The sequence below is a fragment of the Panicum virgatum genome, chromosome 7N (assembly GCF_016808335.1).
Source record: "Panicum virgatum strain AP13 chromosome 7N, P.virgatum_v5, whole genome shotgun sequence".
Classification (NCBI taxonomy): domain Eukaryota; kingdom Viridiplantae; phylum Streptophyta; class Magnoliopsida; order Poales; family Poaceae; genus Panicum; species Panicum virgatum.
In genome coordinates this window covers 31,577,874-31,603,122 of record NC_053151.1, presented here as the reverse complement: position 1 = coordinate 31,603,122, position 25,249 = coordinate 31,577,874, and the positions used below count along the sequence as shown (strand labels likewise).

The window sequence follows — 25,249 nt, the reverse complement described above, 5'->3', positions numbered from 1 at the left end:
CTCCTTACAGAAAGTGGAATCTGTACGTGTGATTCATACCCTTAACCTGCTTGATAAGTAGCCGTCCACTCTTCTGCAGCCCGTCTATACTGGGGCATGAAACACCGCATTCTAGTTTGTAAATATCAATACCTGCATTGTTTACAACTGGGACTAGGTGTTGGCGCCTTTTACGGGCCAACACACGATTGCGCTAGGTCGCGCGACGCGAGGAGGAGCTCCTTGCAGCACCTCCTGCGTGGAGCGGTCAGACCGGTCAGAGACCGGTCGCCGTGCACAACGGCGACGATCCGATGAACGCTCGCCCGGGAGGGACCCCGGGCAAGCGCGCGTAGGGTTGCCCTAGGCTCGGCATGCCAGCTAGGGCGTCCTCAAACGCCATGGAGACGAGAGAAGAACAGCATGTCGAGGTTGGAAAAGTAGGATAACGAGGAAGAAAGGTAAAAACGATAAGGATAAATGTATTTGATTGGTTCGATTGGATTCTCCCTTCAATCGGCCGTGACCCTTTATATTTATAGGATGGGGAAGACTTACCCCGCAAGAAATCCTGTTTACATATTTAAACCTATTAAGAACTCTAATTGTACTCGGACTCCTCCTCGACTGGTCAGACCGGTCGGACCTACCGGTCAGACCGGTTGGTCATACCAGACCGTCAACAGACGCCTAGACCGGTCAGACCGCCTGGACACACCAGTCAGACCGGTCTGTTCAGGTTACTGCCAATTTTGGTCGTCAACAAATGCCCCCTGTTCTTTGGCAAAGCTTGCGTGCCAAAAAACACTTCTCTGGACCAAAATTGTCTAAGGACGATGATTAACAATACGTCGGCCATACATTATATTTAAACATGCTAAAATAGCCGAACTAAGAGAACTAGCATGTAACATTTTCTAGCTTACGATCAGCAAACTATTTCGGCTTTACATTCCTTAGCATGTTCAATAACAAAAATCTTGAGACGGCCAATGCGGCCGATTATACAAATCATAGCTCCTTGGTAAAGTATAAAACTGATAATCATAATATGGCAGCCAAGGATTATGACCAAACCATGGATTAAACAAATCTGAATACGCAGACCATGGTACGTGCATCGTCGGGATGAATGACAAAGACCAATACGATGACCGTTGATGCTTTCTTGATCTTGGTGATGAAGAACTCATTTTTCGTTTGCCTTCCAATTGATTGCTTTGTTTTTGCGCAGATATCTTCTTGTATTTATCCAGAAGCTCCTGGAAGATCGGTTTGATCCTATTCTTTGCACCACCAGACTTTCCAGGTTCAGACCGGTCTGACCGGTCTGACGAACCGGTCAGACCGGTCCTGTCAGAACCGATATAGATGCTCTTATCTTGCCCCCCCAGCCGAACTTGAACATTGTTCGACTATATTGTTTGAACCATGATCATCATGGAGGACAATTTCATTAATTGAGTTGACCGATTGCTCTTCAACAACCGGCTTTTTTTTTATCTAGTGTTAAATCTGAATTTTTATTTAACCTACCATCCCTTTTGACACGGTAGACTTGTTTGATCACCTTATGCTTATTTTTCTGCATAGACCGATCTCTTTGATGAAAACGATCATTAATTCTAAGTAATGATTTATTAATTACCGGCTCTCTATGAGTAACATGATTTTGACCAAAATAACTATGAGAAGCCGGCACCCAAGGATTATAAGACCATGTTGGACAAGAATAAGGCATGTAAAAATAAGGTCCACATGGCATACGCATAGGTGATTCATGTGAGAAAAACGGCATTGATGAAGTAGGAAAATTATTCCATTGCCGATTTCTATCATGGAACAGACGTTTTGGAGATGATCTTAGTTGTTTGGATTTATTAAGCCAACTAGCATCTTTTGCATCTCTTTGCTTTTGAGGTTTAGCCGGAAACTCTCCAATAAGCTTCGGCTTCGGCTTCGACTTTTGATGCTTGCTATGACCTTTAGCTTGAACGGTTTTCCAAACACCGATCTCAGGTTTCATTGGCTTAACCACCTTAAGTTTTGATTTATTTTGCAAAACCTTAAATGAACCGGTTAGACCGGTCGTGGAACCGGTCAGACCGGTTGTAATGCAACCAGCATCTTTGCCTTTGTTTTGTTGCCCCCCAAGCGTTGAAGTACTAGATTTAGTCTTTGTGCTCTTGTTAGGGGATTTTGGTTCAACAATTTCGGCTTGGGACGGCCGAATTGTATCTTGACAAGCAACATCAGGCAAATTTTTGCAAGGATAATTAGCCGGTTTTTTAATAGCCGACTTTTGAATAACAGGAATTGGATTTACTTTATCCACTATATCAATTAGTTCAGGTTTACCAAGTAAATACTTGATATAGATACGATCACTATTGGATAAAATACTTGTAGACAATACTTTTCTCAGAACATCGTGGTATGATGGCGATCCTTTGTTCTCCATCCAGCATGAAAAACTCAGATCGATCTGTACTCGAAGAATCTCCTGACATAGTTCAGAAGTCATCGCCATAGGTATGTCTTCAGATTGCACCATATTGCTAGGGCTTGATTTCGGTTATGCAAAACCGAAACACTTTTTTCCCCAGCGGAGTCGCCAAAATATGTTGGCGCCTTTTATGGGCCAACACACGATTGCGCTAGGTCGCGCGATGCGAGGAGGAGCTCCTTGCAGCATCTCCTTCGTGGAGCGGTCAGACCGGTCAGAGGGACCGGTCAGACCGGTCGCCGTGCACAACAGCGACGATCCGATGAACGCTCGCCCGGGAGGGACCCCGTCGGGGCAAGCGCGCGTAGGGTTGCCCTAGGCTCGGCAAGCCAGCTAGGGCGTCCTCAAACGCCATGGCGACGAGAGAAGAACAGCATGTCGAGGTTGGAAAAGTAGGATAACGAGGAAGAAAGGTAAAAACGATAAGGATAAATGTATTTGATTGGTTCGATTGGATTCTCCCTTCAATCGGCCGTGACCCTTTATATTTATAGGATGGGGAAGACTTACCCCGCAAGAAATCCTGTTTACAGATCTAAACCTATTAAGAACTCTAATTGTACTCGGACTCCTCCTCGACCGGTCAGACCGGTCGGACGTACCGGTCAGACCGGTTGGTCATGCCAGACCGTCAATAGACGCCTAGACCGGTCAGACCGCCTGGACACACCAGTCAGACCGGTCTGTTCAGGTTACTGCCAATTTTGGTCGTCAACACTAGGACAGATTTGACAGATAAAGCATTAATGTTTAGTTTCACACAAAGAGAGGAGAAAGGCATCAGCATAACTAGACCATCATGGCATATGCCGCAGGTGATCAGCCCTAATACTAACATTATTTTTAGAATCACTGGAATACACACTGCAAGATAATATTATTATTTGCTATTTTAGTACTGTAATCTGACACGGTCATTACCACTATCCCTAAATTCGGATGTGCTTAAATGGTTAAGCTACACTTACACTGACCTCTTGATAGTAGGTACGCCCTCCTGTAATGCAATGTAGGGCGTTCTAGCATTTGTGGACAAACTAAGGAAATGGTCAAATGACTCGAATAACCCTAATTAATGCCTGTTCGGTTGATTAATTCCTCAATTTCGGCCAGTTGTTGGGTACCCGCACCAAAACCAAATGAGCTTTGCATGCCTTTTATTGTTCCCTCAGCCCACTGGGAATCATTTGTTTACAAAATTAACACCTTCCGCTGGATTTTTTTATATTTGGGTATAAATTTTGAACCCTCTAATTCCTTACATTTCAAGACGGAGGGGGTGATTCATCAGTATGTTCCCACAACCATCTACTGTAATACTTTATATTCACACTTGTAGCCATAGCTTCTTATGTTATGGTGCTTTCCTTGTTACATTTTCAACAAATAATTTTAGGACTGAAACAGTATTATACTCATTTGATTCCCATATGACCAACCTAAACACTTTATCTTAGCCTGTACTGTAAACCTTATTAGCTTATATAAATGCTGTTGTGGATTGTTCAGATATGTTTTGCTTAGCTATTTCAAAAAGATTATTGACTTTGTGTAGTAGCTAGCCAGTATCTCAATTACCAAAGTGCAGTAGCATTGGAATTATAGCTACCCACTGTCCCAAGCACATTGGAAGAATCAAACACTTCAACTCCCAGATGGCCAGATTGTAGGTTGTCGGAACTAGAATACAGTGCCAAGGTCTGTGTCCTCATAATAATATAAGAAAAAAAGCTAACACACAGCACCATTACCAGTGGTCATCTTGGCCTCCAACCTGGAAGAAGGAACCGTACCGGGCCTATCTGTATTTCTTGGTGGTGAGTACCCAAGGATGACATTGATGATAAGCTCTTGCATCAATACTCTGATCACCCTGGAGGCCTGGACTTCTCCAGGAACAGCAGGTCTTTGCCTAAATTCTCTCCTCCTTCCTTGGATGACAACAGCAGCACAATCAACAAGGGGAACACAGAAGGGAGTGAGGATTTGTTGCAGGGTGCTAGCGGTGATCCTAGCACAGTCAACTTGGTCTTTCTCCAAGGGTGTTGGTGCGGTGGGAAAAATTCTTGGTGACGTGGGAAAATTCTTGAAGGGCATGGAAGAGGCTAGTGAGTTCTTGCCTTAGGGAGCAGGGACAACAGCTTCAAAAAGGATGATCACACATATTTGTTCAGTAAAGCTTCATACCAGCTTACACACCTTATTTAAATATGTTTTGCATTGAACAACAGAATATATTCTTGCTTTCACAGCTTCGATAGGTAAAATAAAATAGGATATCTTTGTTAATTCGTGCAGTATCTATCCAAAATTACAACATTGGGATCATCGAACACCTGCACTCCTAATACCCACAGGTTGATGAAAACATCTAGAGCACCACCAAACCCATCTGCAATGTCTAACCTCCTCATGATGATATATTAACCATAAGCTCCTAAGCACCACAGCACTCTCACCTCTATCACCATGGCTGCCACCCCTGAGGAATTCTTTGCTGAAGGTCTCATGGAGCCTTCACCGCCGTCCCCGTCTGTCTTCCTCGACCTTACCCCGATATCTGATCCCAATACTGCCGATAAGGGCCAGCTCTCCCATGATGACCTGGTGCTCCCTTACATCTCACGCATGCTCATGGAGGACGACATCGATGATAAGCTCTTGTGCCAATACTCTGATCACCCTGCACTGCTCCAGGCGCAGCAGCCCTTCAACCAGATCCTCTCCTCCCCTTCCACCGGTACCAACAAGGATGACGCAGCCAACAAGGACACCATGGATCAAGGCAATGATTTGTTGCTGGTTAGTAGTGGTGATGAAAGCACTCTCAGCTTTGGCTTACCCAACAGTGAGTATGTGGTGGGGGAGTTCTTGAAGGGCATGGAAGTTGCTGACAGGTTGTTGCCAAGAGACAACAGTTTTGTAAAGGACCATCAAATGAGTCAAATATTCATCAGAAGCAAACGTAAGCATATGGAGGAGGAGTTAGGCAGGACCAGCAAGATTTTGATGATGACGGAGGTGCCAGAAGAGACTGGCATCCGTGAGGTGCTTGACAATATGATGATGCATGGAAATGACACATTGATCAGGGACATGGAGAAGTTGCGTATCGCCATGGACAATAAGGAGGAGAAGAAGAGCAGAAAGGGTTGTAGCAAGGTTATGACTACGGGGGATATGGTCGACCTAAGTACTTTGTTGATCTGTTGTGCGCAGGCAGTGGACACAAACAATTATTTGGTAGCGGGTGAGTTGCTGAATCAGATCAAACAGCACGCTTCAACAACAGGGGATGCCACACAACGGCTAGCTCAATGTTTCTCCAAGGGGCTGGAGGCACGGTTGATGGGGACGGGAAGGCAGCTTTGGAAGTTGCTCATGGCAGAGCGTCTTTCGGCCATGGAGTTCCTCAAGGCTTACAACCTTTACATGTCAGCCTGCTACTTCAACAAGGTGGCATACATTTTTTCCTCACTGAGCATTGCGGGAGTCATGAAGGGAAAGAGCAGGTTGCACATTGTAGACTATGGTATCCATTGCGCATTCCAGTGGGTAGGTTTGGTCCGCTGGCTGGCAAAGAGGGAAGATGGACCGCCGCCAGAGATGAAGATCACTGTCATGTGCTGTTCCCAGCCTAGTTATTTTCCGGTTCAGTGGATTGAGGAGCAATGGTACCGGCTCAGCAAGTATGCTAGTGAGCTTGGTTTGACATTCGTGTTTGAAGTCGTCACAACAGAGTGGGGCAAAGTTTGCATCGATGACTTGAACTTAGATGCAGATGAGGTGGTTGTCGTGAGTGACCTCTTTAATTTCAGCACCTTAAAGGATGAGAGCATATACTTTGATAGCCCAAACCCTAGGGATACTGTCCTCAGTACTATCAAGAAAATGAGGCCAAATATTTTTATCCAGAGCATTTTGAATTGCTCACAGGGATCCTGCTTCTTGTCACGGTTCCGGGAGATGCTGTTCTATTACTCGGCACTGTTTGACATGTTGGATGTAATTGTCCCACGGGAGAGTGAAACACGATCGGTGCTGGAGCAGGACTTGTTCGGGAGTTGTGTACTGAATGGCATCGCCTGTGAGGGTGTTGACCTTGTGCAATGCCCTGAGAAGTATAAGCAGTGGCAATCGAGAAACCAACGGGCAGGCCTGAGGCAGCTACCACTGAGATCCGTTGTCGTGAAGGTACTGAAGGACAAGGTCAAGAAGCACCACCACAAGGATTTTTTGCTCAGTGAGGAAGGCCAGTGGCTGCTGCAAGGATGGAAGGGGCGTGCCCTCTTTGCTCACTCAACATGGGTAGTAGAAGATGGATCTTCTAAATGAAGCTTTAGTTTCTTGCTTCTTAGCGATAACATAAACTTCTGCATCTCCTTGAGAAGCACCTGGCCGTGTCTACCGTTTGTCGAACTGTTTAGTCATTCAGTGCTGGTGCAGTGCACGGCTGCTGAAATGCATTTTATGTATGTCCTAGTTATTTCCTGTGTCTTGATCAAGTAGCCGAGGAGGAAGACAGATTGTTCAATTCAGCAGTATATCTTGTTCTGTGATTACTTTTTTCAGCGACCAATTGCTCAAGTACATGTTAGAATGTGCAGTATTGGCATTGAACTCAGAAGAAGAAAGGTATTCGGCACTGATTCTTGCATGTTGGTGCTATTGTCAGATAAGTAGCTTCACATGTAAGTTTAGGGACAACTTCTTTTGCAGAAGTTAGTAAAATTTACTGTGTGCATGTGTTGAGTTGAGTCTCAGTAAGCTAAAGACCCTTTCCAAGGGTAAATTTACTAGTGCTACTGTATCAGAAGTTTGATGAATTAGGCAGCATTGTTGTATCTGCTATTCAGTATTGATGTGCACATATTTGTTTCTTGAAAAACATTTTCCAGGCAACATGCAGGAGCGGCATATTTCTTGCCTGAAACTTTGTTTTCCCTTCCCCCTGACCCTGTTTCTGATGTTGGATTCATCGAGCACATGATGGTAAAGTCAAATGCCTCTAGCAGTTCATGTCTATAATGACCCTCAGCTCATCGTCATCTCCACACAAGCAATGGCGGTCACACTCACAGCAGAGGAGTGAGAGCTCCAGCTGGGCCTCATGGAGCACAACTACCCGTCCTCCTGTTAGATGAGCCTAGCGTCTGTTAGAGTTAGTTAGATTTGCATGTAATCTTTCTGTTAGTCATGCGCATGAGGACCGGCTTGTGGTTGCCATGCGCATCGTGCCCGCGAGAATAGCTCGCGCTAGACTCGGACAACCGGAGGTGGGCGCACATCATGGACGTGGGGATGGACGCGTCGTTAGCGCGGTGTGCGGATCGCCACCGGAGTCCTTTGCTTTGTGTTCAATAAAAGGAGAAGAACAAACCAGAAAACAATGCGGTTTTTGGGCAGCACCAAACTCTCTTGTGCTCGTGTTCCAAGTGTTCGTGTGTGTCCACCTTCACTCTCGCCGGCGTTCCGAGCTCGCCTGCGCCGTTCACCAGCGTTCCAGTTCGTTCCAGAGCTGACATTTGGCATCAGAGCCAGGCCGCTCGTCCCGTCGCGTTCCAATGGCGTCCCCGCCGCACCGTGGCCATTCCCCGCCCAAGGTTGGGTCGTCGGGTGGCATCAAGACGCCACCAGCATCGCCCAAAGGGAAGACTCCGCAACGCACGCCGTCGCCGAGCCGTTCCCCGCCACACCGTTCGCGCACGCACGACGCCCGACGCCAGTACCGCCGCGAGTTGCGCCGTCCGCGCGAAGTCATCGTCGAGCGCGTGATTCGTGAGACCGACAGCTCCGGCAACTGGCCCCAGCTGACGAAGACAAACTACAACGAGTGGGCACTTCTCACGAAGCTGAAGCTCCAGGCGCGCCATTTGTGGGACGTCGTCGACACCGGAGATGGCGAGTACCACGACGATCGCACCGCACTGGAGGCCATCTGCAGCGCCGTTCCCACGGAGATGGTGTCCACGCTCGCCGTCAAGGACTCGGCGAAGGACGCATGGGAGGCCATCAAGACCCTCCGGATCGGCGACGCGAGGCGGTGCAAGGCGACTGCGCAGAACCTCCGCACCGAGTACGAGACGATCGCTCTCCGCGACGGAGAGCCGATCGAGGACTTTGCGCACCGCCTGAACGGGATCGTGCAGCGCCTCGAGGTGCTTGGCGATCCGGAGCCGGAGACCAAGGTGGTGGCAAAGTACTTGCGAGTGGCACATCCCAGGTACAAGCAACTCATCATATCCATGGAATCTTTCGTTGACATCTCTACGTTGACGATCGAGGAGGTCACCGGCACGCTCTGGGCGGCCGATGAGGTCGACACGCCACCACCACCACCGTCGCCCCAAGCCTCGGGCGGCAAACTGCTGCTCACGGAGGAGCAGTGGCTGGACCGCTACAAGCAGAAGGACGGCGACTCTAGCCGCGGAGGAGAGAGCTCCGGTGGCCGGGGCAAGCGCCGTGGCAAGCCGCGCGGCCGGGGAGGAAAGGGCGCTCCTGAGGGGCGCATCAACTCGGGCCGGGCCAGCCCGGACGATGAATGCAAGCGCTGTGGCAAAAAGGGACACTGGGCCCAAGATTGTCGTGGCAAACCGAAGGTGAAGGAGGAGGCCTACGCGGCCCAGGAGGACGAGGCCACCCTCATGTTCGCATACGGGGCTGTGGACGAAAGTGGCCCAGCCGTGGAGTTGCCCAACTCCACACCGCTCCCGGTAGTCCCCGACGCAGGCGTCGACGACTTGCTTGCACCGCCGCCTCCGACTCGAGTTGAGATCGTGGAGGCTAAGGTCTTCGCTGCCACCGACGTTCCGGAGGACCGGGATCTGAAGCGATGGGTCTTGGACACCGGAGCCACCAACCACATGACCGGCTTCCGTGACGCGTTCTCCGACCTAGACACAGGCGTCGTCGAGACGGTGCGCTTCGGCGATGGCTCCGTCATTCGGATCGAGGGCCGTGGAACCATCCTTTTCTCCTGCAAGAACGGGGAGCACCGCACCCTCGGGAACGTCTACTTCATCCCACGCCTCACCACCAACATCATTAGCGTCGGCTAGCTCGACGAGGTGGGCTTCAAGGTGCTCATCGAGGAAGGGGTGATGCGAGTCTTCGACGAGGAGCGTCGCCTACTCGCCAAGGTGCACAGGGGCCCAAGACGGCTCTATGTGCTGGAGGTGACCATCGCCCGGCCGGTGTGCTGGGCGGCGCACGCTAAGGAGGACGCCTGGATGTGGCACGCCCGCTTCGGGCATGTCAACTTCGGCGCGCTCAGGAAGATGGGCAGGGAGGAGCTGGTGCGCGGGATGCCGCCGCCGGACCAGGCCGACCAGCTGTGCGATGCCTGCCTGGCAGGGAAGCACAAGCGGACACCGTTTCCTCAGCGTGCCCTGGGGCGCTCCACCGAAGTCCTCCAACTCCTCCACGGCGACCTCTACGGACCGATCTCGCCTCCAACACCCAGTGGTAACCGGTACTTCCTGCACCTCATTGATGATTATTCATGCTACATGTGGCTAGCCCTGCTGCCTAGCAAGGACGGCGCGGCCACAACCATCCAGCGCATCCAGGCCGCGGCGGAGCGCAAGACCGGCAAGCCACTACTCGCCCTCCGTACCGATCGGGGGGAGAATTCCTGGCCAGCCACTTCCAGGAGTATTGCGCAACGCTGGGAGTGCAGCGTGAACTCACGACTCCGTATTCTCCCCAACAAAACGGAGTCATCGAGCGCCGAAATCAAGCCGTCGTGGGCACGGCGAGATCCATGCTAAAGGCCAAGGAGCTGCCAGGCGTGTTCTGGGGGGAGGCGGTCATGACGGCAGTATATCTACTGAACCGCTCCACCTCCAAGAGCGTGGGGGGCAAGACTCCCTACGAGCTCTGGACTGGGAGTCCACCCGGCGTCCACCACCTGAGAACGTTCGGGTGCATCGCACACATGAAGATCACGACGCCGGGGTTGAAGAAGCTTGATGACTGAAGCCGGCGCACCATCTTCGTCGGGTATGAGCCTGGTTCCAATGCTTACCGCCTCTTCGATCCGACAACGCGTCGCGTGCACATCAGCCGCGACGTCATGTTCGACGAGGGCGGCCAGTGGAGCTGGGCGATACGAGCGGCGACTTCGTCATTGAGGAGGGGCTGCAGGAGCCCCCTGGTGTCGTCACAGTGACGACAACAGCTACCGCTACATCGCCAGCCCACACGGCGTCTCCTGCGCGCTCGCCAACCCCTGCTGCCGCGTGGGCATCGCCCGCACCTCCTTCCTCCGCAGCAACGCCAGCACCGGCATCGCCGTGGACACTAGCGCACGTCGCTGGGCAGCAAGCGGAGTTTGCCACGCCCCCTAGCGCTGGGGACGTGGACCTGGACGCCGATCATGACGATGCCCCTCTTCGTTTCAGGAGACTCGACAACGTGCTCGGGCCAACCTCGCCGCTGGGACTGGCACAACGGGAGCTGGAGGAGCATCTCCTGCTGGCGAGCGACACCGAGCCGTCCACTTTCGCCGAGGCACAGCAACATGAGTGCTGGCGCCTTGCCATGCTCGACGAGATGACCGCGATCGAGGCGAACGGGACGTGGGAGCTTGCAGATCCACCGCATCACTTGCACCCGATCGGCCTCAAGTGGGTGTACAAGGCCAAGAAGGACGCAGCCGGGATCATCTCCAAGTACAAAGCCCGGCTGGTCGCGAAGGGTTACGTGCAGCGTCAAGGCGTGGACTTCGACGAGGTGTTTGCGCCGGTGGCACGTCTGGAGTCCATGCGTCTTCTCCTGGCGCACGCCGCGAATGAAGGATGGCCAGTGCATCACATGGACGTCAAATCGGCGTTCCTAAATGGGGAGCTGCAGGAGGGGGTCTACGTCGAGCAGCCTGCCGGGTTCGTGCTCAAGGAACATGAGGGGAAGGTGCTCTGGCTCGTCAAGGCACTCTATGGACCGCGCCAAGCACCACGGGCCTGGTACGCCAAGCTGGATGGCTCGCTGATCGGACTTGGGTTTAGAAGGAGCGACTCTGAGCATGCCGTGTACTTCCGAGGAGAGGGCACATGCCGCCTTGTTGTGGGAGTCTATGTTGACGATCTGGTGATCACTGGCGACTGCTCAAGCGACATCGACAAGTTCAAGTCGCAGATGAGGGGCACGTTTCAAATGAGTGACCTGTGGCTGCTCCACTACTACCTCGGGCTGGAGGTGAATCAGTCCGAGAGGGGCATCACTCTGGGTCAGAAGGCATACGCATCGAAGATACTCGAGAACGCTGGCTTGATTGGATGCAATCCCAGCTGCATTCCAATGGAGCCACACCTGAAGCTGAGCAAGGCAAGCACAGCGCCCGGCGTTGATCCCATTGCTTACAGGAGCATTGTGGGCTCGCTGCGATACCTGGTGAACACGAGGCCGGATCTGGCCTTCTCGGTGGGCTATGTTAGCCGGTTTATGGAGAAACCTACCACCGAGCACTTGGCAGCCGTGAAGAAAGTGTTGCGGTATGTTGCTGGAACTCTTGACTACGGCTGTGTCTACACAAGGGAGAAGGAGGCTCAACTTGTTGGGTTCAGTGACTCTGATCATGCTGGAGACATTGACACTCGCAAGAGTACAACAGGTGTCCTCTTCTTCCATGGCAAGAACATCATCACCTGGCAGAGTCAGAAGTAGAAGGTTGTTGCACTCAGTTCATGCGAAGCCGAGTATATTGCGTGCACAGCAGCTGCCTGCCAGGGAGTTTGGCTAACTCGCCTCCTGTCAGAGCTGAAGGGCAAGCCTGAAGAGGCGGTCAGGATCCACATCGACAGCCAATCGGCTATCCAGCTAAGTAAGAACCCTGTCTTTCATGATCGCAGCAAGCATATAGATACAAGATACCACTACATTCGCGAGTGCATCGAGGAGGACAGGGTGAATGTTGCTTCAGTTGGCACTGCCGAGCAGCTGTCAGATATACTGTAACGACCGAAAAATGCACCAAATAAATCACACGCTAAAAATATTTTTTCAAAACCCTTTTTCATCGTTGAGCTCAGTTATCCCTAAACCCTAATCCCCTCCCAGTTTTTCCACTGTCCTGTCATCCGATTTCAAACGCCGACCAAACCCTCCTCCCTTTTTCCTAACCGCCGTCGCGATCGTCGCCACGAATCTCTCTTCTCTTTTCCCTGCCGCGTGCACCCGAGCGCCGCTTGGCCGCAAGCGCCGCGCGTGCCCCACCTCCCCTGGCCCGCACACGCATGACTGACGCCGGGCGTGGCCGACCGCGGCCGCGGTCGCCGCCGGCGCGCACTCGCCTCCTCCTTTTTCTTTTCCCATTTCCTCTTCTCTTTTTCTCCATTTCTTTTTCCCTTTTTCCTTTTCTTTTCTCCCTTTTCTTTTTCTCCTTTCTCTTTCTCTCCCTCTCCTTCCTCCCTTCCCTCTCTCTGCCCCGAGCACAGCTCGGCCCGGCCTGCCCCGGCCCCCTTCCTCCCTGTCGCGCACGCCCAGCCGCGCCGCCCCTCCTCCACGCTCGGCCCGCCGCCGCACCTGGCCCACGCGGACGCGCGCGCCCAGCGGCTGCCTGCCCACGCGCGCCGCCCCAGCCTGCCAGTGCGCCCGTGCGCGCGCACACGCACGCGGCCTCGGTGCGCCGAGCCGCGACACGCGCGCACGCGCACCGCGTGCTCGCGCCGCACGCCGTGCCACCCGCCGCTGCCACCTCCGCGTGCCCGCGACGCCCGCCGGCCCGCGCCAACACTGCCTCCCTGTACCGCTCTCGCCACCGGTCACGCGCACGCGTGCGCACTGCTCGCGCGAGCGCCACCGCCTCGCCGCTCGGGCCACGCAACGTGACGCCGAGCTGAGCACCGGGTCCCTCCACGTTCTCACCTCCCTCCTGCACCGTGCCGCTGCCGAGACATCGTGTCAACGCCACCCTCGACGCGCCCGCTGCTCCCCGACGCGCGAACGCGGCCGAGCGCCATTAAGGCTCGCCGCACCACTCGCCGGGCGGCACCAACCCGCCCCGCCCGCTCCACCGCCTTAGCTCGCCTTTAAAAGGGCCCCCAGCGCCGCTCCTCCGCTCCACAGCCGCCTCCACCGCCGCACAGCCTCCTCCCGAGCCCCAACGCCACCGCCACGCTCACCTCTGTCGCTCGCTGCCCGCCGCCGTGGACCTACCTCCTCGCTGCGCCACGGCCCAAATCGAGGTGGGGAACAGGTTCCCCGAGACCCTCTCTCCCTTTTTCCCCTCCCCTTGACCGCCACCAAGCCTCCAGGGCTCCGGCCCAGGACCACCGCCACCTGCTGTCCGTCGGCCGCCGTGGCCAGGGCTTCTCGGGCCATCTCCGCCCGAGCCGCGGCCGGGGATCCACCCCCTGTGCTGCCCTCCCCCTTTTCCCTCTCATCCCGACCGCCCCCGAGGCCCGGGCCGCCGGCCAGGCCGTCGCCGGCGAGCCGCCTCCCCCTCCCCTGTTTCCCAGCGAGGGGAAAGGGGGAAGAAAGGCAGTTTTTCCTTTAGGCCCCCACCCTCCTCTCTATTTCTTTAAGAGTCCTTCCGCCTTTCTAACTATTTTGCAAAAGAAACCCCCTCTCTTACTATATTTCAAAACAGACCCTCCCACCTTATGAAAACATTTAAAAATAAGCCACTGCCCTTTCTAGGATGCCCAGACATTTCTAGAAATTACAATCTAGTCCTCCCCTTTCCAAAACTAATTACAAACAAGTCCCTGGACCCTTACTTAACCCCTAAAGCCTTATACAACCTATCATTTCATGCGCCAAACGAACTCGGATCGATCTAAAACTTTACCACGCCACTCGTGACATAATTTTGTCCACGTTATTAGGAAACCGCCTGAAAATATTACTCCGAACTCCATATCTTAATTATTTCTGATTCGAGCTCGATGATAAAACTTTTATTTCTTTTTCTTGATTGTGTGTTTGTTGTATGCGTCGTAGATCACGGTGTGAACGAAGGAGAGCCCGTTGACGAGCAGTACTGTGAGCAAGCGAACGAGGATCAGTTCTGTGATCCCGAGCCCGAAGGACAGCACCTTGATCAGGACTTCCCCGAGGGCTTCGAAGACGGCAAGTTCAATCCCATCCTTTGATGCATGCTTTTGTCCTAGTTTTTATAAACACAACCTATTGGCCTGTTTTACAAAATTGCATATGTTTTGCTTGCTGAAAACACAGTTGGATAGCCACCCCTTGATTTGGTATGATCATTCCTTGACCACCTAGATTAATGTCTGAATGTATTTTGTTTGGACGTTAATCACTGCTAGAACGCTACGCTTAAGTCTTTGAATTCAATACAACTTGTTTTACAAAGAAAAGGTGTGTGTGTGGGGGGGGGGAAGGGATAAAAGTGGAAATTTTCGAAAGATGAGTCTAGACGGGATGGATGGCATTTCTGTGTGATTTGCTGTTTGGTATGCTTGTGCCTGTGTGGCAGAGCAAGGAAGGGAGATATCCATCTTGTCACCCCTAAGGACCGAGTTGGTGTGTCATCTCACCTAACTCCACTATCATGCGAACCACTAGACCGTTGTATGGGCAACGGCTTAGCATAAACCCCACTAGTTAGTCTGATAGCCATCAGGAGAGCTGAGAGCAACGGGTGATCAAGGAAACGGGATTAGCTCTGTGTGACTTATGCCTCGGTTAAAACCTCTATGTGATATGTCAATGACCCCTTGGTGCATCCCGTGATGGCTAGTCAGGTCTAGCTAAGGTGGGTAATGGCTTTGTTGGGATCTGCACTGACACTAAGGTGATCGAGTTACGGTACCCCGCTTGTGGGTAAAGTTGCACACCTCTGCAGAGTTAAGAATCTATTCGAATAGCCGTGCCCACGGTACTGGGCGAGTTACGGTGTGGTCACATAACTAGTGTTTATTTTGGGATGGGTTGGTGTGAGTTGTTTTGGAAATGTGTCCGGCAGTCGTGCCGTGTGCTACGGCGGATGAGGAGTCCGGTAGCAGCTTAAAACTTGGATCCTGTGCGGATCAACCCCTCGTGTTACTTGGTACAAGAAATCTGGTTTTAGAAATGCTTGTTTTCAAATGAACCCTTGCATAAAATACTGTTTCCGCAAAAGTAAACCTTAACCTTATCCTTGAATTACCCTGTGCATATTACTCTTCTTATACCCTCTCCGTGGGTGTGGTTGGACTTGCTGAGTACGTTTGTACTCACCCCATTCTTTATTTTTACAGAAGAAGATCAAGACTTTGTACCCGACGACGTTGAGTAGGGGTACCGTCCTGCACCCAGCCTTGCCTGTGGATTAGGGTCACCCACAGGAGATACCGCATGGCGCAAGACTCTGATGACTTCCTTTTTATATTTAATATCGTTGCGTGTGTGTGGATTGTAATCCTCGCGATAGTGGCGCTTCTCTGCTCACTACCGCGTAGAGTTGTACGGTAATGAACCATCTAATGTAATAAATGTGTCATCAGCCTCCTGGGACTGATGTTTGTAACACATTTAAGTCTTCTCTTCTGAGGGGACGCTTCAAGTGGTATCAGAGCTGTAGGTTGGCCGTAGGACGTGACCCTAGGAGCGAAACTCTTTTTCTGGCCCTTTTTCACTAGGACTTTTCTTTTCTTAATCCTTCTTTCACACAAACACTCACCACTGGTTCTTACCCTATTCCAGATGGCTGATAATGGATGGATTGGCGGAATCTGCCACGCAGAGCCCGGCCTTCCCAGGTTATTGATACTCAGCCTGGAACGCATTGGAGTTCTGGACCCACCGGAGTTTATCTACCGGGAGTACGACTCCAAGGGTACTCTTCGGTGCGACCTGATGGTCTTCGTGGGAAAGAGCACCCGCTACCTAGATGTGGACCCTTGGTTCATCTCCACCACTGGTTTCCGCTTCCCGGACACCTATCGAAAAGCCGCCCGTAAAGCCCTGCGACGCCTACGCGTGATCTACATGCATCACCTTCAGCAGACTCCTATGGGATTTTTCCCGCCGACTGAAGGAAGAGGGCGCACATGGATTGCCCGGATGAGAGGACTTGGAAGAGAAGAAGAAGACCTAGAAGACACGGTCTCTCACCTATCCATCTATCTCACCGGCCTGGATGAGCTCTACCGCGAACAAGCGGCACAACTGAAGCAACAAGTCCACAGAGCAGAGAAGGCAACCTAAGAGCTTGATGAACAACGGACAAGAGCCGTACACGCCGAGTATTCCCTAGCCGCTCTCCAAGTCCAAATGCAAGAATGTGAAGCAAAACTTGGAGAACAACGGACAAGAGCTGTACACGCCGAGAATTCCCTAGCCGCTCTCCAAGCCCGAATGCAAGAATACGTGGCTCGCAGAGGAATAGGTGGGTGGATAGAGGTAGAAGAAGAAGAAGAACCCATGGAAACCCATTGGGATATAGGCACTCAGACCAAAGAAGAAGAACCCGAAGAAACCCATTGGGATAAAGGTACTCAGACCGAGGATGATGTGATGGATCAATGTCTTCCACTGAAGAAGCGCCCTATCCGGATCGAGGAAGAGTCCCCATGATAGGAGTAGCATCCCAAGCTAGAACATTTGCCCTGATAATTGTGTATCCATGAAGTTTGTATCCCACCATGTTGCAATAATAAATATCATCTACTCCCTTTGTGTACCCCAAATAATTGTGCAAGTTTATTCACCCTATCTTTGTTTTCAGATGGCTGAGGAAGGATGGACCCAGGGCAATTGCCAAGCTGCACCTGGCTTCCCCAGCCTGTTGATCAACGCCCTGGAAAGCCTTGGTGTTATGGAACGCCCAAGGTACTACAACAGAGAGTACGAGCACCATGGTACCCTCCGTTGCAGGGTGATCCTGGTCATCGCCAGGAGTGATCGCTACCCCGACATCCAGCCGTGGCGAGTGACTGCTACGGGATTTAGGCACCAAGACACCTATCCCTTGGCCATCAGAAAGGTGCTCCGTTACCTGTGCCGGATTTTCGAAGAACACCTAGCCCCCACACCAATGAGGTTCTTTCCGCCGGCCATCAGAACCCCAGTTTGGGAAGCACGCATGAGGAGTCTGGAACGGCGCCGCCATGAAGAAGATCCTCTGTACCAAGTGGCTACTTACCTAGCCACCTTGGACCAGCTCTTTGACGAGCAAGGCAACATTCTGAGGGAGCAGACCCATCGAGCCGAGCAAGCAGAGCTCGCGGTGAGACTGCAACAGGTACGAGCAGCCCAAGCCTAGGCAAGAGCCGCAGCCGCGGTCAGCAGTGAAGCAGTTGCTCAGGAAAGCCTCAGGCAAGCCCGAGACCGGCGTATGCAAGAATGGACTAGAAGTGGAACCCCAGTCCCGGCAATTGGGGAAGACCAAGTTCTACTCGGGACACCCGTCATAGGATGGGGACCACTCGTGATAACCCCACAAGCCCCACCCGAGAACCCTGGAAGGTCTACTGCCGCTGATGAAGGAGAAACTGCTACGCAACCCTTGGCAAATGGAAACCTAGGGGATGGCGAACAAGGACTACTCGCGCACTCCGCCCCAGAAGAAGGCTCGCCCTGCGAGTAGAATGCCCGATGCCATCCTAGTGTTGTACCCTCCCAGCTCCCCTGGATTGAGTTGTACCCTTTAGTGTGAACCTGTACCCGGACGTGTAGTATGTGTTTTAGTCTTGCCCCGTGTTGTACACCCCTTGCAGTAATGAAGTTGTTTGTGCTTGTTGTTTGCTATGTTTGTGTGGTTGTTGGTTGTGTACTTATCGGCAGGAGGTAGATTCTGCCTTTTCAAAAATATGAATTAAACAACTTAAACATCACTTAATCCCAATCTCACAAAAACTCTACCCAATTTACAGGTGGCTTCCCGAAGCATTACGAGGGCCTCCCGCATTCGGAACCCTACAGTCGCTGGCACGGGTGTGTAGCCGAATGGACAGAACCCTCCCCAGGATGAACAGGAAGTGAGTCAGAACCGAGGAGAGAATCAAGGAGAAGTGCCACTGCCACCACCTCCACCCCTCGGAGACTTGGCACAAATAATCCACAATCAGACACTCATACTAGAAACGCTGGCCAATGCCCTCGTTAACAAGTGGCCTCGAGAACAGACCATGAACGATAAGCTGACGGCTTTTCTGAGGACCAAGCCGCCCACCTTTGCTGGATCCAGCAACCCCTTGGATGTGGATGACTAGCTGCGTGTGATCCAGAGGAAGCTCAAACCGTCTGAATGTCAGGACCAAGACAAAGTCCTTCTAGCAGCCCACCAACTCATCGGGTCTGCCTTAGCCTGGTGGGAGAATTACTGCGCTGCTGCCAAAGATGCCTCCACCATCACTTGGAGGGAATTCATGAAGGAGTTTCGCCGCTACCATATCCCCTCGGCCACCATGAAGCACAAGGCGGATGAGTTCCGCACACTTCAGCAAGGGAGTATGTCGGTGGAAGAGTATACCCACCAGTTTATGGAGCTGGCTCGCTATGCACCAGAAGAAGTGAACGATGACGAGAAAAAGCAGGATATGTTCAAGAAGGGACTAAACCCAGAACTCAGGACCCTGCTCACCCCTCAGATCTATCCTGATTTTATCACTTTGATGAACAAGGCAATCCTCAGAGAGAAGGCCAAGATTGATGAAAGAAAGGATAACAAGCGCAAGTTCCTGGAGAGCAAGTCCCGCCAGCAGGATCGTTTCCAGAAGCCCAGAAGCTTCAGCTACAACGCACCAAGGTCCTAAGCCCCAATGCAGTACAGAACTCAGTCTCAAGTGACAGGACCACGGGCCCCTAACACCCAGCCTAGAAGCCAGAACACCATGAGGGCCCCGCAGAGTAATGCAAGCCAGGTCACCACCAACAGCAGCAATGTGATGGCCTGCTTCAACTGCCGTGAGACGGGACATTTTATCGCCGACTGCCCCTATGCCAAGAACAAGCCAGCTATGTCAGCCTTCTCTAATACAGTGAATGGACCAAGGCCAGTCCTGTCGGGTGCCAACCGAGTGCCCATCCGCAACAACAGCAATGCCAACAACAACAGTCAGCAGATGAGGCAACCCCAGCAGTCGTTTGGACGAGCCCGTGTCAACCACATCAACACACAGGAGGCTCAAGGAGCTCAGGGCGTAGTACTCGGTGAGTACCTAGTCAGCTCAGCCCTTGCAACAGTGTTATTTGATTCTGGAGCATCACACTCATTCATATCCTCAAGTTTTGTGGAAAAGCACAAAGTACCTACAGTACTACTAAAAACACCCCTAATAACCCGGACGCCTGGAGGCGACATCAAGTGTCAACTAGGTTGTCTACGGGTAAGGATCAATTTAAGTGGGGTAGAATTTTTAGCAGACTTAGTAGTACTAAAGTCCAAGGGAATAGACGTGATCCTGGGAATGGACTGGTTAAGCCAACACAATGGCCTTATAGGTTGTACGGACAAGGTGGTACACTTGACAAACCTGGAAGGAGTACGAGTCACCTGCCATACCCGGGTAAGTGGATCAGACCCAATGGTGTTTAGCATGGAAGTCAAGTCCTTAGAAGAAGTCCCAGTAGTAAATGAGTACCCAGATATTTTTCCGGAGGAACTCCCAGGAATGCCACCAGATAGGGTCATAGAGTTTGTTATTGACCTTGTCCCTGGAACTGCCCCTATAGCCAAGAGACCCTATAGGATGGCAGCCTCCGAATTGGCAGAACTAAAGAAGCAGTTAGAAGAATTACAGCGAATTGGCTTCATCAGACCAAGCTCGTCGCCTTGGGGAGCCCCGGTCCTGTTTGTCAAGAAGAAAGATGGGAGTATGAGGTTGTGTGTGGATTACCGGGCGCTAAACGAAGTCACCATTAAGAATAAGTACCCCCTCCCCAGGATTGATGAACTTTTCGATCAATTGAAAGGAGCCAAGTACTTCTCCAAGATTGATCTAACGTCAGGGTATTTTCAGCTTAAGATTAGAGAGAGCGACATCCCAAAGACAGCCTTTGTCACCCGATACGAGCAATTTGAGTTCACTGTCATGTCCTTTGGACTCACAAATGCCCCTGCCTATTTCATGAACCTCATGAACAAGATATTTATGGATGAGTTAGATAAGTTTGTCGTAGTCTTCATCGACGACATACTTATTTACTCGAAGAGTGTCCAGGAGCACGAGCAACATCTGAGAGTAGTTCTGGAAAAATTAAGAGTACACAGGCTATATGCTAAATTTAGCAAGTGTGAATTCTGGCTGGAGAAAGTAGCTTTCCTTGGTCATATTCTGACCATGGAAGGAGTAGTAGTGGACCCCGAGAAGGTCGAAGCAGTCTTCAACTGGCAGCAACCGACCAACGTCAGTGAGATCAGAAGTTTTCTCGGATTAGCTAGGTATTATAGGAGATTCATTGAAGGATTTTCCAAGATAGCCCGGCCCATGACTGAGTTGCTCAAGAAAGAGAAGAAATTCACCTAGACAGATTCATGTGAGAGGAGTTTTCAAGAATTGAAGAATAGGTTGACAACTGCCCCAGTGCTGACTCTACCGGACATTCATCGGGATTTTGTCGTCTATTGTGATGCATCCCGACAAGGATTGGGTTGTGTACTCTTGCAAGATGGGAAAGTCGTTGCATATGCTTCCTGCCAGCTCAGGCCTTATGAGCAGAATTATCCAACCCATGATCTGGAACTTGCAGCCGTAGTGCACGCACTTAAAATTTGGAGGCATTATTTGATTGGAAATAAGTGCGAGATTTATACTGACCATAAGAGCCTGAAGTATATCTTCACCCAGCCGGATTTGAACTTAAGACAAAGAAGATGGCTGGAATTGGTTAAAGATTATAATTTGGAAATCCATTACCACCCTGGTAAGGCTAATGCGGTAGCCGATGCCCTAAGCCGGAAATCCTATGGACCCAAGGATGATCATTTGCGAGAGGAAATGGCACGATTGAATGTGCACATTGTTCCTCGAGGTTCTAGCCAAGTGCTGAATGTCCAATCCACACTAGAGGACAGAATCAGAAAGGCACAGAGTTCGGACAAGGGGCTGATGGAAATCCGGAGGCAGACTGGAGAAAATAAGGCACCAGATTTTAGAGTGGATAATAAGGGAACCTTATGGTATAAAGATAGAATTTGTGTATCCCAGAAAGGAGACTTCATGCAAATAATCATGGATGAAGCTCACAACTCGGCATATTCCATTCACCCAGGATCCACCAAAATGTATATGGACTTAAACCAAAAATACTGGTGGAATGGGATGAAGGCGGATATTGCGCGGTTTGTCGCCCGTTGTGATACTTGTCAAAGAATTAAGGCCAAACATCAGAAGCCGGCAGGGCTGTTGCAACCCCTACCTATCCCGGTTTGGAAGTGGGACGAGGTAGGAATGGATTTCATAGTGGGTTTGCCTAGGACCCAGAAAGGACATGACTCCATATGGGTAATAGTGGACCGACTCACTAAAGCGGCTCACTTCATACCCGTGCGAACCAACTACGGTGGAGAAAAGCTAGCCAAGCTCTATGTGGAGAACATTGTGAAGTTGCATGGTGTGCCCAGCCTCATTGTTTCAGATAGAAGGACCCAGTTCACCTCTAGGTTTTGGAAAAGTCTGCATAAAGCCATGGGCACCAAGTTGGATTTCAGCTCCTCTTATCACCCATAGACGGATGGCCAAACAGAAAGGTTGAATCAGATTATGGAGGATATGTTGAGAGCATGTGTTCTCACCTATGGCAAGGATTGGGAACAAAGTTTACCTTATGCAGAATTTTCATACAACAATAGTTATCAAGCAAGTTTAGGCATGTCACCGTTCGAAGCTCTTTACGGGAGAAAATGCCGAACTCCCCTGATGTGGTCAGAAGTTGTAGAACGTGCCCTAGTCGGGCCCGCACTTATAAAGGAAGCGGAAGAAAGATTTGCCGAGATTAGAGAAAAGCTGAAAGCAGCCCAGTCTCGACAGAAGAGCTATGCGGACAAGAGAAGACGGGAAATAAGTTTCAACCCAGGAGATTTCGTTTATCTCCAGGTTTCACCCATTCGAGGAACCCGAAGGTTTCAGGTGCAAGGAAAGTTGGCCCCTCGGTACATTGGACCGTACCGAGTTCTGAAGAAAGTCGGAGCGGTAGCATACCGTCTGGAGTTACCAGAAGAAATATTGGATATACACTTGGTATTTCATGTCTCGCAATTAAGAAAGTGTTTAAAGGTACCCGTGACAGAACACGTGCCAATAGGAGCAATAGATCTGCAGCCAGACTTGCGATATCAGGAGATACCGGTCAAGATTCTGGACACTCTCACAAGAAGGACAAGAAATTCTAAAGTACGGATTTGCAGAGTTCAGTGGAGCAGACACAGAGTTGAGGAAGCTACGTGGGAACGCGAAGATGCTCTGAAGGAGTTTCCCCATCTGTTCAGGAGCCAGCCGAATCTCGAGGACGAGATACATTTTAAGTGGGGTAGGTTTGTAACGACCCAAAAAATGCACCAAATAAATCACACGCTAAAAATATTTTTTCAAAACCCTTTTTCATCGTTGAGCTCAATTATCCCTAAACCCTAATCCCCTCCCAATTTTTCCGCTGTCCTGTCATCCAATTTCAAACGCCGACCAAACCCTTCGCCCTTTTTCCTCACCGCCTGTCGCGATCGTCGCCGCGAATCTCTCTTCTCTTTTCCCTGCCGCATGCACCCGAGCGCCGCTTGGCCGCAAGCGCCGCATGTGCCCCACCTCCCCTGGCCCGCGCACGCGTGACCGACGCCGCGCGTGGCCGACCGCGGCCGCGGTCGCCGCCGGCGCGCACTCGCCCCCTCCTTTTTCTTTTCCCATTTCCTCTTCTCTTTTTCTCAGTTTCTTTTTCCCTTTTTCCTTTTCTTTTCTCCCTTTTCTTTTTCTCTTTTCTCTTTCTCTCCCTCTCCTTCCTCCCTTCCCTCTCTCTGCCCCGAGCACGGCTCGGCCCGGCCTGCCCCGGCCCCCTTCCCCCCTGTCGCGCACGCCCAACAGCGCCGCCCCTCCTCCACGCTCGACCCGCCGCCGCACCTGGCCCACGCGGACGAGCGTGCCCAGCGGCCGCGTGCCCACGCGCGCCGCCCCGGCCTGCCAGTACGCCCGTGCCACCCGCCGCTGCCACCTCCGCGTGCCCGCACCGCCCGCCGGCCCGCGCCAACACCGCCTCCCTATGCCGCTCTCGCCGTCGGTCACGCGCACGTGCGCGTACTGCTCACGCGAGCGACGCCGCCTCGCCGCTCGGGCCACGCAACGCGACACCGAGCTGAGCACCGGGTCCCTCCACGTGCTTGCCTCCCTCCTGCACTGTGCCGCTGCCGAGACGTCATGTCGAAGCCGCCCTCGACGCGCCCGCCAATCCCTGACGTGCGAACGCGGCCGAGCGCCATTAAGGCTCGCCGCGACGCTCGCTGGGCGGCACCAACCCGCCCCGCCCGCTCCACCACCTTAGTTTGCCTTTAAAAGGGCCCCCAGCGCCGGTCCTCCGCTCCACAGCCGCCTCCACCGCCGCACAGCCTCCTCCCGAGACCCAGCACTGCCGCCACGCTCACCTCTGTCGCTCGCTGCCCGCCACCGTGGACCGACCTCCTCGCTGCGCCCCGGCCCAAATCGAGGTGGGGAACAGGTTCCCCGGGACCCTATCTCCCTTTTTCCCCTCCCCTTGACTGCCACCAAGTCTCCAGGGCTCCGGCCCAGGACCTCCGCCACCTGCTGGCCGCCGGCCGCCGTGGCCAGGGCGCCTCGGGCCATCTCCGCCCGAGCCGCGGCCGGGGATCCACCCCCTGTGCTGCCCTCCCCCTTTTCCCTCTCATCCCGACCGCCCCCAAGGCCCGGGCCGCCGGCCAGGCCGTCGCCGGCGAGCCGCCTCCCCCTCCCCTGTTTCCCAGCGAGGGGAAAGGGGAAAGAAAGGCAGTTTTGCCTTTAGGCCCCCGCCCTCCTCTCTATTTCTTTAAGAGTCCTTCCACCTTTCTAACTATTTTGCAAAAGAAACCCCCTCTCTTACTATATTTCAAAACAGACCCTCCCACCTTATGAAAACATTTAAAAATAGGGAAAATTCGATTCATGCCACCACAACTCCGTGAAATTGGGTGTCATGTTGAAAATCATGCCACTCAATGGCATGATTTTCAACATGAGACCCAATTTCAAGAAATTGGAGTGGCATGGATCCAACTGACCCTTAAAAATAAGCTCCTGCCCTTTCTAGTATGCCCTAGACATTTCTAAAAATTACAATCTAGTCCTCCCCTTTCCAAAACTAATTACAAACAAGTCCCTGGACCCTTACTTAACCCCTAAAGCCTTATACAACCTATCATTTCATGCGCCAAACGACCTCGGATCGATCTAAAACTTTACCACGCCACTCGTGACATAATTTTGTCCATGCCAATAGGAAACCGCCCAAAAATATTACTCCGAACTCCATATCTTAATTATTTCCGATTCGAGCTCGACGATAAAACTTTTATTTCTTTTTCTTGATTGTGTGTTTGTTGTATGCGTCGTAGATCACGGTGTGAACGAAGGAGAGACCGTTGATGAGCTGTACTATGAGCAAGCGAACGAGGATCAGTTCTGTGATCCCGAGCCCGAAGGACAGCACCTTGATCAGGACTTCCCCGAAGGCTTCGAAGACGGCAAGTTCAATCCCATCCTTTGATGCATGCTTTTGTCCTAGTTTTTATAAACACAACCTATTGGCCTGTTTTACAAAATTGCATATATTTTGCTTACTAAAAACACGGTTGGATAGCCACCCCTTGATTTGTTATGATCATTCCTTGACCACCTAGAT

At 51.9% G+C, this 25,249-nt stretch overlaps 1 protein-coding gene across 1 annotated transcript; it reads left to right on the top strand.

Moving 5' to 3' along the window:
* The first annotated feature begins 12 nt into the window (after positions 1-12).
* On the top strand, positions 13-7,867 carry LOC120682145 (scarecrow-like protein 9). The gene is made up of 2 exons (XM_039963904.1): positions 13-157; positions 3,207-7,867. Exon 2 carries the CDS (start codon positions 4,955-4,957, stop codon positions 6,818-6,820), a length of 1,866 nt encoding a protein of 621 aa, XP_039819838.1. The 5' UTR covers positions 13-157; positions 3,207-4,954; the 3' UTR covers positions 6,821-7,867.
* Positions 7,868-25,249: the final 17,382 nt, after the last annotated feature.

Excerpts from the sequence above, each read along its gene's own strand:
- LOC120682145 (XM_039963904.1), top strand. The coding sequence starts at position 4,955 with ATGGCTGCCACCCCTGAGGAATTCTTTGCTGAAGGTCTCATGGAGCCT.